The 13,717-nt window shown below is 46.5% G+C and overlaps 1 protein-coding gene across 1 annotated transcript in view; it reads left to right on the plus strand.

Moving 5' to 3' along the window:
• LOC135907441 (lysosomal alpha-mannosidase-like) overlaps window positions 1–13,717 on the plus strand; it is a 99,299-nt gene that overhangs the window by 15,245 nt on the left and 70,337 nt on the right. The window contains exons 3-5 of the mRNA XM_065439124.1: window positions 2,927–3,029; window positions 6,682–6,831; window positions 11,256–11,449. Of these exons, the coding sequence (XP_065295196.1) occupies window positions 2,927–3,029; window positions 6,682–6,831; window positions 11,256–11,449 (447 nt within the window). The remainder of the gene's footprint in view (window positions 1–2,926; window positions 3,030–6,681; window positions 6,832–11,255; window positions 11,450–13,717) is intronic.

Below are 13,717 nucleotides of genomic sequence, written 5' to 3' on the forward strand. Positions count from 1 at the left end.
CTAACCTTCGACCTTTACTGTTCAGCACAATGCGTTGGCGGGCTAGTTTGTGTGAATCCATGAATACTTTGTTTAGCGCAAAACAACAGACACAAGAAAGACGACCAGGACAAGGCGCTACTCTCAACTGACATCATTTTATTGCGTCACTCCTTTATAGACAGCTGAAACTAGAGGAACATGCGCAGTGAGCACCATGTGGTGGAACCACCAACATCCGATCACAAGAGCGCACTCATGCGACAGAATTATTCAGCACTGTGTACAGTGCTGAAGGTTAAGGTTAAGGTTAACAAGATTAAGGAAGGCACACTAATGCACTGTGACCCCGATGACTGAATGAAGAATGCTTCCGATAACACCACCACCCGAGAGTATCGGAAGCATTCTTCATTCAGTCATTGGGGTCACAGTGCATTAGTGTGCCTTCCTTAACCTTGTACAGTGCTGAATATGGTTTTTGGGATTATGTCGCATGAGTGCGCTCTTGTGATCGGATGTTGGTGGTTCCATCACATGGTGCTCACTGCGCATGTTCCTCTAGTTTCAGCTGTCTATAAAGGAGTGACGCAATTATATGACGTCAGTTGAGAGCAGCGCCTTGTCCTGGTCTTCTTTCTTGTGTCTGTTGTTTTGCGCTAAACAAAGTATTCATGGACCTTTATTGTATTGGGGTGGACGATTCTTGGAAAAGGGTCTACAGTAAAGGAGTTCCTTGTTTGATTATCAAGTTATGTGGTTTCTGCCTGATTGAAGCTAGTGCGGAGGCCTGCCGCATCCAGCAGTCTTCTGCCTGCTTTGGAGTTTCATAATCTAATAATTTGTGCTGATTTTTGTGCTTCTATTAACTCCGAAGTTGTGTTGTGTACTCCCAACGTCATGAGTTTATCTGTGCTAGCCGTGTATAGCACGCCAAGCACCCTTCTGACACTTTTACGCATGAGCGTGTCTGATTTATCTCTTTCCGTTTTGGTCCAATTGAGGGCTGCGACTATGTAAATTATATATACATGGCTCATGAGGAAAGCATGGCGAGCCCTAAGGAATATATCTTTGCCTATGCGATGATATATTCCTCGCAAAGCTCGCCTATGTGGCCTTTCTTGTTGGAAACTCTCATAATTAATCTAAGAATGTTCTCCGTTTTCGTAGTGAGATGGGTTATAGTCTTAGCGTTGCATGCAGCCCTTTGAGTCTAATGAAAGCCCTAGGATTTTGATAGAGTCTACTCTAGGGATGGTGTGCCCATCCCTGGTACGAACGCTAATGGACACCTGATCGAGTGGGGCGAGTCCCCTAGCATCTCGTCTAGCCTGTCTGTACAGGAGGAATTCCGACCTTCCAGGCGCGAGTGCCAGTCCCGTACCTTCCAGGAAAGACTGTAACATCCAGTGCCTTCTGTAGAGCTTGTTCGACCATCGCCTCCGATCCTCTGCGAGACCAGATTGTAATGTCGTCAGTATATAATGCATGACCTACACAAGGAATTGCTGCAAGGCTTTCCGACAGCTTGCGCATTGCTATGTTGAACAGAAGGGGTGAGATAACTGCCCCTTGGGGAGTACCCATTCTTTCGAGTGTGTAAGACTCCGAGACTGATTGCCTCAACTTTATGGCCGCGGTCCTGCTCTCCAGGAAGGATGCAACGAAGGAGAAGAATTTAACTCCTAAGTTCAAGGCCGATATCTCCTTAAGGTTGCCGCTTTCTATATTAAACAACGCTGTATATGTTATGCGAAATTTTCCATGCTGAATAGTAACGACCTTTAGCTTAATTCTGTACAGCTCTTTTACGGCAGCACCACCAGTTTCCGCAATTATGAACCGCATTTTGACCAGAGTTACAGGTTTAAACCTACCTTTTCTCAAGGACCAAAGGTATGATAACGATTTAAATTGGCAGGTGTGTACCGCACATAACTGTTTTCAAACGAAATTTGAGAAAATTAGGTTTCTACTGTAACATCAGGCACGAAAAACAATATTGCTCTCACTTGTTGTGACCTATAAGAGGGAATTTGCAGAATATATTTTTTTCCCAATACGATAAAGAATATTTTTGTAATTTAGGTTCAAACTTTACGCAGTATAATGTACTGCAAGTTGTAAAAATTTCACCATAGTCTGAATAACAGTTGTATAACAAGAACATATAAAAAAATTAAAAATGTCATTTCGAGAAAGAAAAACAGTTTTATATGTGACTGCATTTACCACAAGGGTTAGGAAGGTTCCACCATATTACATGCCATTTCTTGCCTTCTTTCTTACTCAATCTGTGTAGCTGCTGAGCGTACCCTCAACTCACTGCTTATCAAGGCGGGCAAGGCCGGTGAGAGCTATCTCACTGAAGGTGTCTGGTCTGATGCAAACTGCGATCAAAAGAGCCCTTCCTGCTGCGTTTTCATCGCTCTTCACTTCGTATTTGGGGACAATGATGCGCGAGCTGCAAATAATCATGCAGGCCTATGATCTTCATTTTTAGCGTTTAGTCGTAACTGTTTGCTTTTGTATTAGATTTCGGGGCGACATAAGAACCCCTGCCATTTAGAACTCTTCTCACTTATCAGCATAGGTATATTGTAACGATGCAACTTTTTTATTTGTCTACTAGCTCCTTCAACGTTGGCATAATATATGTTGGCACAGCGCTTGTCCTGTCTTCATTCGTGTTATTTTTTCTTTAGTTTTAGGCATTAATTAAGCACCAGCTTCCTTCACAAAGCGTATTATTCACGTAAGATACACGTGTTCTGCAAAAAAATTAACAAAACAAACATAAAGCATAGCCTAAAATGAGCAGAATTCCAGCGCTGCCTGGAGGAACATAAGAAGCCAGCTCGTTTTTTTTTTTTCTAGTATGTGCATGGGAGCCCCAATTTACGGCCTTGACGTGCTCGTTTGCGCCTCACTTTGCCGCATGCAGAGCTGCTTCGTGGGACGACCGGATATGCTGAACGTTCACATAGTGTGCCATAGCCACAACGACGTCGGCTGGACCGAGACGCCGGACGTCATCTACAACGAATGTGAGCAAAGCGGTTCGCGCACTGTCCGCGGCACGTGTAAACAAAAAATAATTCAGCGGCGATTTAGCGGGAAATGAGAGATAAATGCGTAACTATTACGTCGCACCTCTTTGAGGTCCCGCATCCATGATTTAAACCGCGTTCACCACATTTAAAAGTGCTGTTCAGGAGCTCACTCGACACACATCATACCGGGCGTCTCGGCGAACACTCAAAATTTTTCTAAAATTTCTAAGATGGTCTGCCAAAGAGGCGGATATTACTTGCACAAAAAATTAAATGCATAATCTTCTGAATAACAAAAAATTACTAATTAAGCTTTTAACTAATTACCTTATGGCAAATTACAATTACAAATTCTAGAAGGGGAGTTCGCAAGGCGGATTCACTTGGAACGAATTCTGAGTACGACGCCAGTTTCGAGATATTACTTTGCAGAGAAATGCATTGGCGTTCCAGTTACTTTTGTGCTTCAATGAATAAAAGATGTTTTGGTAAAGGGTCCCTCACCAAATCTGGCCATATTGAGCTGATAAACGCAGAGCATACATTGTGCGATAACGATCGTGTCTGCAAAGTATTACATCGCTACGCACCGCGTAAACACCTGAAATTTCAAACCGAACGCCGTTTTCCCTTCTCCTCGTGGCCGCCACGCTTCAAGCCGGAGGATGACGTACACGTGCTAGTGCGCCTACGTACATGTGTTTGCACTGTGACGTCGCTCGTAGTGACACGTGACTTCGAGAATTATTCAAGGCAACATCTGTTGTTTGCGTAATATGTTGCTTGAATAGACGAATTAAAGCTTAGAGGAATAATCAAACACACAAACCGAATGTCTGCATGTTTTTGTTTTACTTCGAACTGCAGCAAGAGAGGTGTACTTCCGTTTTGTCTGCACGTTCCCACATCGTGCAGTCGCACTCGCAGACACCGAAACTATGTCATTTTCTAACGTGTTCCAGCGCGGGGTCATGCTCCGTGATGCGCTTGTGTCTGCCTCAGTATTCGTGTAGCACTGAATTATAGCGCTAGTAAGGTGTCCTCGTGAAGGGAGCGCAAAATCATGCGATGCGCGAAACGAGACAATCAAACAGCTCGCGCGCGACGCCGTCAGCGGAAGTGCACCGCGCCGTAAAGAAAGCGAGTAAAAAAGAAATGAAGGCGGGGCCCGTGACGTTTGCGCCACGCGATCCTCGAGGTCCGGTATGGGAGAACGTAGGGAAGGAATTTCGCCATATTGGATCTACTTAACACAGACAAGGGACTATAACGACGCCCTCTGCAAAATTTGTAAGCAATAAGGCACGCTAGACCATATAATATGGGAGTGTGCTGGCTCCCCAGGGGCCAAGGAAAACATTGACAGTAGAGAAGCCTGGGAGGCCTTGCTCCAGAGCGAGGCTGAAGACGACCAGCGTCGAACAATCAGCCTGGCCGTTGAGGCCGTGAAGACTCACCGTCCTCAACGCGCGGGGACTGCTTTGTCCTCCCCCCCCCCTCCCCCCCCCCGCCTACGTGTAGGTTAAGAGGCGGACACCCCAGCTCGGTGGAACAAAAATTTTTTCAATCAATCAATCAATCGCTTGCGAAGACTATAGACTGGGCGAGTGGAGAGAGTGTCTCGTTGGGCAGTGGAGCTCGCCTCCTGAAATCATGGAGGCGAGCTCACTACCAACTTCACTACCAATTGAAGTGAAACTTGACAGCAAATAGTTGCAGCGACGCAAGCATTTTATTTCAGTTCAATAAAGAATTAGACTTTCGCCATTCCACTATAACAGACGAGTGAAGACGTATAAAATTACGCGCTTATAACTTTATTTTTTGTGGTTACCACCTTATTTAGGTAACAGGAAAAGTTTGAAGTACGAATTATTTCCACTCTCGCGGAGCAACAGTGGCTGGCGGTTATGAGGGCGTGGGCGGGGCTTCGCTGCATACTTAAGTTGTATCCGACTGTTGCACACAGTCGTAATGTATAGCAACATATGCGAAACGTTTTCACAGAATAATTCGCAATTTCGTGCGACACCGTGTATTCAGATCGAACAGTTATCAGACGAGACAGCATTGCCCCAGAAAACATTGTACTTACTAATTTTGCTGCCCGTCGGACACTCAGAGCCTGTGTTACGGAGAGTGAACGAACATGACGCGATGTTTCTTCGCAGAGCGTTCCGCATGTATCGTCACGAAGAGAGACAGCGCGTCGCATGCCGCAGCGTGAACTTGCACGATAACAAAATACCTGGACTCACACCTTTCGCCCATGAAGGCTGTGCGCTAGGTCACGCAAAATTTGAAGTGAAGCGCAAGCCAAACTTTGAACAAACACGCAAGGGAAAAAAAAAGAAAAAAAACTCGGACCGCTGCATTCAAGTGAGCAACGCCGTTCCCCACGACTTTATAGCTGGCTTGCACAGTCTTGCCAAGTCTTGCGCCAGAATCACTGGTTGGTAGGGGTCACAAAGAACGAACTAATAAATTGTGAATTAAAATAAAATTAACGCTTGTTGTTTTAGTACACCAAAAATATTTGAAAGACAATATTTACTTGTATGACAGTACTCTGATGTAAAATTTTGAACATTTTTTCCAAATAGGTTTTCTAGTTTCAGTGTTTGTGCCCCCCTCACCTAGTCGCGCTTCAATTGTGCACCACTAACTGATACCTCTGGCGATAGGTTTTGGCACGCTTTTCGTTACAACCTCCGCGACCTGTCTAGATAGACCTTGCAGTATCTGCACACATCTACCCCAACTGGCACGTAATCTTACGCCCACTCTATCGCGAACGTGTCAATAAGAGAATGGGCGCACACTTGAATATATGCGCACCATATATGCGCAATAAATGACGGACTACACCGATAGCGCACGAATGGTTGAAGCTGAACGTTTCTTGACGGTCCACAAGAGTAAGCCAGTTACTAGCGATAATACATATTCGCTACATGGTATTACAATGTGCAAAACGGCTACATTTCAAGCCTTGCGCGCAGCAAGAACAAAGCTATCGGAACTGAGCACACCCGCGAGCAATTAGGCAGGAATACTCAGATAGTGACCACACCAAGGAAATATGCTGAATCGAAAATGTGACAAGCCGCTGCTTCAAAATATTTGCCAAATAAAGAACGAATAGCAAAACACACTAATCCTGATTGAATTCATGAGCGGAAGGTTTGGATAGCTTGGACTACATATTTAGCCTCGCTTTTAAAACGAGCACCATGTACGCTGCTCACTCCGTTTGCACAGAGCATAATCAGCCTCCAAAGCGCTTTTGCATGTTCTCTGAAGCTGTGGCCAAAGCTTCGTGTTGTCCACCCAGTCACCGTCTGCGATATCGCCCGAAACAGAGGTTTGCTAAGCCGCACCGGCGTCATACACACCCATTGTAAACGCGGAGGCCACGTAGGCAGTTGAGGCAAGCAATGGACGCGTCACCACGTGATCAAACATGGCAGCGCTCACGGGATCGCCTCGAAAAGGGTCAGTAGGTTTTGTTATTTCTCACCGAAGTGGTAAACAGCGAACCTGTATAGCTATCGAATAGCTAGAAGGAGGCTGGTAGACTGCCTGCACGCTTGCGACTGTGGCAGTGTGCTGCAACGACAGAGCCCTTGGGTCATTTTTGCGACAGACGTGCAGGATATCTACAGCTCGGTGACGGCGGCACTGCACAAGAGCCGCGACCGGAAGTACGTGTCGGCCGAGACGGCGTTCTTCGAGCGATGGTGGCAAGACCAGCTGCCGCCACGACGAAACAGCGTCCGCAAGCTCATCCAACAAGGTTAGCCCCATGCGGCGTTTAGCTGAATTCGACAAGTGACGCGTCGCATTTCTTGCGCACTGCGTCCACGTAAACGTCGGTAATGCGCTACGAAAGCGAATCGCATTGGTGCGACCGACGGAAACCTACAGGAAAGAGGTTCCAGCTTGTTTCGAACAAAGGGAAATGCGCCACACGTAAGCGTGCGCTGTCATGTAGTAAGTACCGTGGTGTGGCAAAAAAAAAAAAAATGCGACTGTCGCATTCATGTAAGCGCGGCTAATGTTTACATGAGCTGTGGGCGGTGACTGTAAGACGTGTGAAAAAAAAAGGATGTTTCCAGCCAAAGTTGCCACATTGAAGGGAATAATAATGAAAATGTGCTACCAAATATACATAAAGTTCGGTTGCAGTTGTAATGTCTTGGTGTATTATATATTTTAGACGGGCATTTTCTTAAAACTTTGGATGATAACGGGGCTTGGTAAGGGTGATAAAGCAAAATCGCGCAGTGATAGAGGTGGAGAACCACAAACTGTTTTGCCCACAAGGATTTGTATTATGAACATTCCTTTGACCACTGTGTTATTTTTTGTTTTGTTTTTGTTTTCGCCCCATGTCCTTTAGAGTTAGCAACATTACGATGTTTTATGGACTAAGCCAGCAGACAATTTATTAAGGTGTCATGGTTTCTTCAGCAGTTCGGAAAAGCGGGTGTGCAATCTCCCAGTTTGGTTTCATTTAGCTGGTCGACGTTCTGACGTGAGGCCACAACTGCCGCATTATGCACGCCTTCGCCATCCGGTTGCACATGTGACTGCAAAGTAAGTGTTTAAAATTCCCCCCCCCCCCCCCCCCCTTCGTTTTTATTTTCATGCGTACCATTATATGGTTAGTCGGTCGAAGACTTCCAGGTGAAGGCAGAAAACCTCTTTCCCAATAAGTATAGAGCGAGAATGCGCAGTTCAAGCCCATTGTGTGCCCGGTTGGTAGCTGCCATCCAGAGTACATTGACAAACGACCCGTTGTCCACGATAAGTATCGGCGCGCCGGCGCAATTAATACAGTCTACGGGCCCGTCCTTCTCGCCGTTCCCCTTACGCCATTCCAGGTCCTCCAATACTTTTCGTCTGATCGCGAAATTTCCCCGAAGGTTTCATATAGGGACGGAAGGTGATACCAGAGGCGCTGGCGTAAGTAGAAGGTGAACAACAAGCTGCTGTGCCAGATGGCCGCGCTGCGCGATCATGCAAATCTTTCACGAGGAATGGCGCCTCTCCCACATTTATTTCGGCATGTTTGTAGAGTGAACGTGGAACGGGAACTTTTGGCAAAATAATTTAATGAGCGATGCGTTTGTATTTAAATTATACACGGCACCGTTTTATAATTGACGTCGCCCCCTCCCCCCTAGTAGCCCTTCTTGCACAAACTGTTTCGTTCGGCTGTCTCTATTTGCACTTTGTCTAGTAGTTGTATAAGTCAGTTATATTTGGTTAGCTAGTTCAGTGTGTTAGATATTAATTGATTAGTTAGTCAGTTAATTATATTTGCTTAGTTATTATACTTAGGTAGGTTATTAGTGGATAATTTTGTTATTTCAGTTAGATAAATTAGTGAATCAATTGGTTAGCTGTGTTAGTTTAATTATTTAATTAGTGTTGTTAGTTAGCTTAGTTATTTAGTTAGTTTATTTGGTGTATTACTTAGTTATTCTTATGTAATTAGCTTATTGGCTGAGTTGGTTTTGCTACTGTAATTTGCTACGGTACTTACTTTTGATTTCTAGAAGGGTTGACTGTTGGGCTAGTTGGTCGTCCTTGTCCGTCTTCCTTTTGTTTGTGGTTTTATTTGCGCTAAGCTACTACTTCAAACTTACTATTGAGTTTAGTCAATGTAGTTAATGTAGTTGTTAGATTCGTAAATTGGGTTAGTTAGTTGTTCGATTGATAATTAGTTTAGTAATTGCATATTTGGTTAGCTTTGTTAATTTAGTAACTGGTAATTAGTTGGGAATCAGTTTACTAATTAGTTCAGCGGTAATCAGTAATAATGTAGTAATAGCTTAGTAATTTAGTATTAATTAGTAATTAGTTTAATAATCAGTTGTTCGCTTTGTTTATTAATTACCTATTTGCTTAGTTAATCCGTTCGTTAACTTTGCTAGTGTGAAACGAAGGTTTTTTACGCGAAATTACATAAAAGTGTGGCGTGAACTTGCTCTGTAGTCGATTTCGAACGATTCATTAATCCAAGGGCCCTATAATGTAAAACTATTCCAAAAATGTTTTTATTCCAATCTCCTGATGTCTAATTTGCGTAACCGCCTACGCAAGCATCGGTCGGTCACCCGCAGGGTTGTTTGAACAGACCAATCAAACGCTCTCCTTGTTCATAGGGATGTCACTTTTGTTTGCTTGAAAAACGAATAACGTTGCCTATGCTCAACGGCTTCTCTTATCTAATTCGCTGACAAGAGGCGAGGAGCACGCTCAAGTGGAGAGGGATTTGATAGGGCAGGGCCACTGCACTGAAAATCGATAACTGGACGAAGAGGGTGGCGCCGTCTGCGATTGGTCGACTTTCACTTATTTAACTCGCGGTGGCTGGCCGAAAATCACGGCGGCATGCAACGGAAGCTTAAGAATAATGCTAAAACGGATCCTCAGCAAAGAAGAGTTGGCAGAACGAGGTCGTATAAACGTGCCGACAGTGCTCGAAATGTTACGCGGCCGCGCAGAAAGTTAAAGCAAATAAAGCCATGCTTTCCGGCAGGTGCGAGTAGCCAGTGCTTGGGCGATCGGCGGCAGCCATCTTTTATTCCTTTCGGAACGGGGCAGCCTGCGGCTATTTAGAAGAAAAGTCCGTTTTGTTCAGCATATTAATGTATCTTTAACGCTTACATGTCACTTTGACGCGGTGAGTTTTTGCGGTCTTGTGGCGTCGAGTGACAGGCAGGTGAAGTGGTTGCAGCCCGAAAGCTTTTGACCAATAGCCGAGGGCTAGTGGCGAAAAGGCATCGAATCAGAAAGAACTATTTGGTTTTGTTCGGTCAAGTCATGTATATTCAATGTGCACACGTCATATCAGATGGGGAGGTATCGCGGTTTTCGTGACGTCCCGTGACAGCTATGCGATGTGGGGGTGGTCCAAAAAAAGTTTTTAACCAATCGTGTAGGGCTGATTGCAGAATTGTAATAGAAAAGTCTGGAATAGTTTTACGTTATAGCGCCCTTGCAAGTGTACAATTTGAATTCGAATTAAGCCGCAGCTGTTGCAAACGCAGTTGAACCTGGAAATGAAACAAGGTGTTGGTTGTTTCGAAGTTGTTCGCGTTTAAGTTTCTGAACACTGTGCAGAAGCAGGGCGGCGATTCGCACGTTTTATCGCCCAATATTCACACGCCGATACAGGCAGCCGACCCGTGCACAATAGCGAGCGTACGCGCTGAACGCCCGTGGCGTCCGTTCGGCGTCTGCTCTAGTCCACCTTCTTTCCACATGCGCCAGCGCCGCGGTGAGTCCATTGCGGGCGCTATATGAAGCTTTCCCATAGCGTTACGTGGAAGTTTCATGACCAGACAACAGTATTTAATATATATATATATATATATATATATATATATATATATATATATATATATATATATATATATATATATATATATATATATATATATTTAAAAAGGGCGATAGCAACCAGTATGGGACGTCCGATAGAATGCACCGCTCGTGCATTAATTACACATGTACCCACCGCCGTCCCTCTCCGCTGCCTATGACGGCATTAACGCGTTCGTTATGCCGCGCCGGGCAGCGCGCAAACAAATTAAGCGGAACTTCCCTGAACGGGAACTGTTGAAGATATGCGTAGGATAATATGGCAGTCGGCGTGGTGCGGAATGTATATGTCCGGCAATGTAAATATGTGCCTCTCTCCGTTCGTACACTCCTCACGCATATATAAATAAGTAACGCATACTGCATCATCATAGTCCACCCCACCCCCTAAAACACACACACACACACACACGCGCGCGCGCGCGCGCACGCACACGCGCGCACACACACACACACACACACACACACACACACACGCGCGCGCACGCACACGCGCACACACACACGCACACGCACACACAGACACGCACGCACACGCGCACACACACACGCACACACACACGCACACACACACACACACCGTCATATAATGCCACACATATTGGACAGCTCTCGTTGAGCTGTGTGCCGCTTAATTTTTTACTTTCGTGTTACGCACCCCTTCAGAGCTGCTTCAAGTTGGCACATTTCGAGTCGATGTTTCGCGTTCATAGTGCACCACTATTCGGCTGTCAACCTGCAAACGCTCTTTGGAGGTGCGGCCTGTCGCAGGCAGTCTTCTGCGCCGGAGTAGTGCCCGTGACGGGCTGCGTGTGCTACATGCAGGGCAGCTGGAGATGGCGGGTGGCGGCTGGGTGCAGAGCGACGAGGCGACCACTCACTACTCGGCGATCGTCGACCAGATGACGATGGGGCTGCGCTGGCTCAACGACACCTTCGGCGAGTGCGGCCGGCCCCGCGTCGCCTGGCAGGTCGACCCATACGGACACTCGCGTGAGAACGCCGCTCTCTTCGCACAGGTGTGCACATGATGTGTCGTTCAAGCTGCTGGGGGTCGCCGCCACGTTGAGTTTGGTTCGCTCTGTACGACAGTTCAGCCCAGTAGGTCACGCCTTTTGCGGTCAGTGGAAAGCCTTGTTCAGAGGGCTCTATAGAGCAAACCGACTGTCGTTTAAGTTGGAGGTTAAATTTTGTAACCGATCAGTCATCAGGCTAAAAGTAAATCTGCCATAACCCGTTGCGGGGCCGGATTCACATGCATTTAGTTCGCAAGTGTTCTTTGGAATTGTCCAGTTCGTCTTTACTAATAGTACGTCCAACACCGCGATTGGCTGGCAGGTGCTCTTACACGCAGTTCCAGCGTAACATATTTCTTGTGAATAGGGGGCCCTGTTCTCCAGCGCGAGGGCGTCGGTTTGATTCCCGGTCACGGCGGCTGCATTCTTATGCCTATGCAGCCGCCACGGCTGCCTATGAATGCAGCAGAAGAACAAATGCTTTCTAATGGCCGACTTACGCACAGACCGCACGCCCGCCGCACGCGCGCGGTCGTGCTTAAATCTGCACATGTCGCACACAATTTCGGCCCACATTGGGTCCACACAAGCAGTGCCGGCCTGCCGAAATTTGTGCACTTCTGTACGACATTTGCATTATTCCACACGACCGCACGCATGCGGCAGGTTTGCGGTGCGGCGTGCGGTTTGAGCGCAAGTCGACCTTATGGATGTAGGCGAATGAGGGCCGTCAACCGTGTCGCTCAAGGCGGACACTTCACAGTTATGCGGTAGAAGGGAAGTCTCGAGAGCACTCCCAGGCTGTCTCCTTCACAAGGAAAGACGAAGCAAAATGCTGCTCAGTTTTCGGTGATCTGAAGAGAATCGGTGTATTCAGGATGACGTGATCGATGACCAGGGGCGGACTGCCGAAACATTCATGTGCAGACGTTCCGGTGCAGCTCAAGGAACCGGTGGCGTTCAAAATAAGTCCGGAGTACTCGATCATACAATGTTCGTAGTATTGTCCGAACTGAGGCTCTACTCATGGGCACTTCTTGCGCCAGGCACTATATATTTTGCAATTCTTTTTCTTCTTTTGCAAGCCCGTATTGCGTGCAGCACTATCGAAAAAGGTATACAAAGGAAATTGGGTAAGATGAGATTGCTATACGCAAGCCGTTCTTTTCTATGCGAATGTTTTATTCTTCAACTGGGCGCATCAGCACTCACGCATTTTTTTTTCGCGCACCGTTTCAGAATTATACTCACCTACGACTACCAGATGATATCTGAAAGGATGTCAAGAGATCGCAGACATTAAATGTAACGGCCCGTATTCATAAATCAGTTCGTGGAGGGCTTCGTAGGCGCTGCCGCAGTGATAAGTACGCATCAGTGAAGATTAAAATTTAAAGGACCGACACTTCTACCAGAGCCGTACAGCGCGGCTAGGTAGTCTCCGCACAAAGCGCCTGCTGTCTGCAAATAGATTAAAACGGGCGACGAAGGCGGGGGAAGCACTCAATCGGTAGTGGGAAACAAAAACATGTGTTTGTCGTGGTCGAATCGCTACGGCGCCGCGTCGCATTACATTTGGCCTTCGGCTGTGCCGTTCAACTTTTACAACTATTCACTTGCGTTTAGGCGTACTGAAACCACTCGAAAGGTGTCCTTCTGCACAGAGCCGCTTCGAGTAACCACACGTTGTTTTGTTTTGCGCTGTCTCTGCGGAGGTGCGACTTGGGATGAAATAGAGCTGCCACGAAGGCCTTCTTACGTTGAAAACGTGCGTTGATTCCACTGAGCGCTATAATCATACCTTCAAGTTTGTTACGCTTAGTTATCCAGGGCTGCTTCTGTCGACCTCCGTTACGAGCTGCCTCTGCTATTGGCACAAACATTTAGTATACTAATGAGATGATAAACGTATCCGCCGCTGGCATAGAGCTCTGCGTGGCGCTGTTGTTCGTAGTCCGTATAACAGACACACAACGCGGCACCATACACTGCTCAAGCTGTCAAATCGCTTGTAACGGCTAGAATGTCACGAATACCATAAGCTGCGTCAATTCACTCAAATCTTGCAGCGAGGAAACGTCGCGAACGCGTCGTATACAATGTTACCATATATATTCGGGCGGAATCTTCAGGTTATGGGACCTGGGGGGAACTAAAGAGCTCACATTGGTAGCGTATGACCAGAGGCCTCCTTTGATACTATTTAAAATAAGTAAAGCATTGAAGGACTCTAGGCAATCTTGTACAGCGCTGTAAGCGCGCGTCTTCACG

This window comes from Dermacentor albipictus, chromosome 1 (assembly GCF_038994185.2).
Source record: "Dermacentor albipictus isolate Rhodes 1998 colony chromosome 1, USDA_Dalb.pri_finalv2, whole genome shotgun sequence".
In the NCBI taxonomy this organism is placed as follows: Eukaryota; Metazoa; Arthropoda; class Arachnida; order Ixodida; family Ixodidae; genus Dermacentor; species Dermacentor albipictus.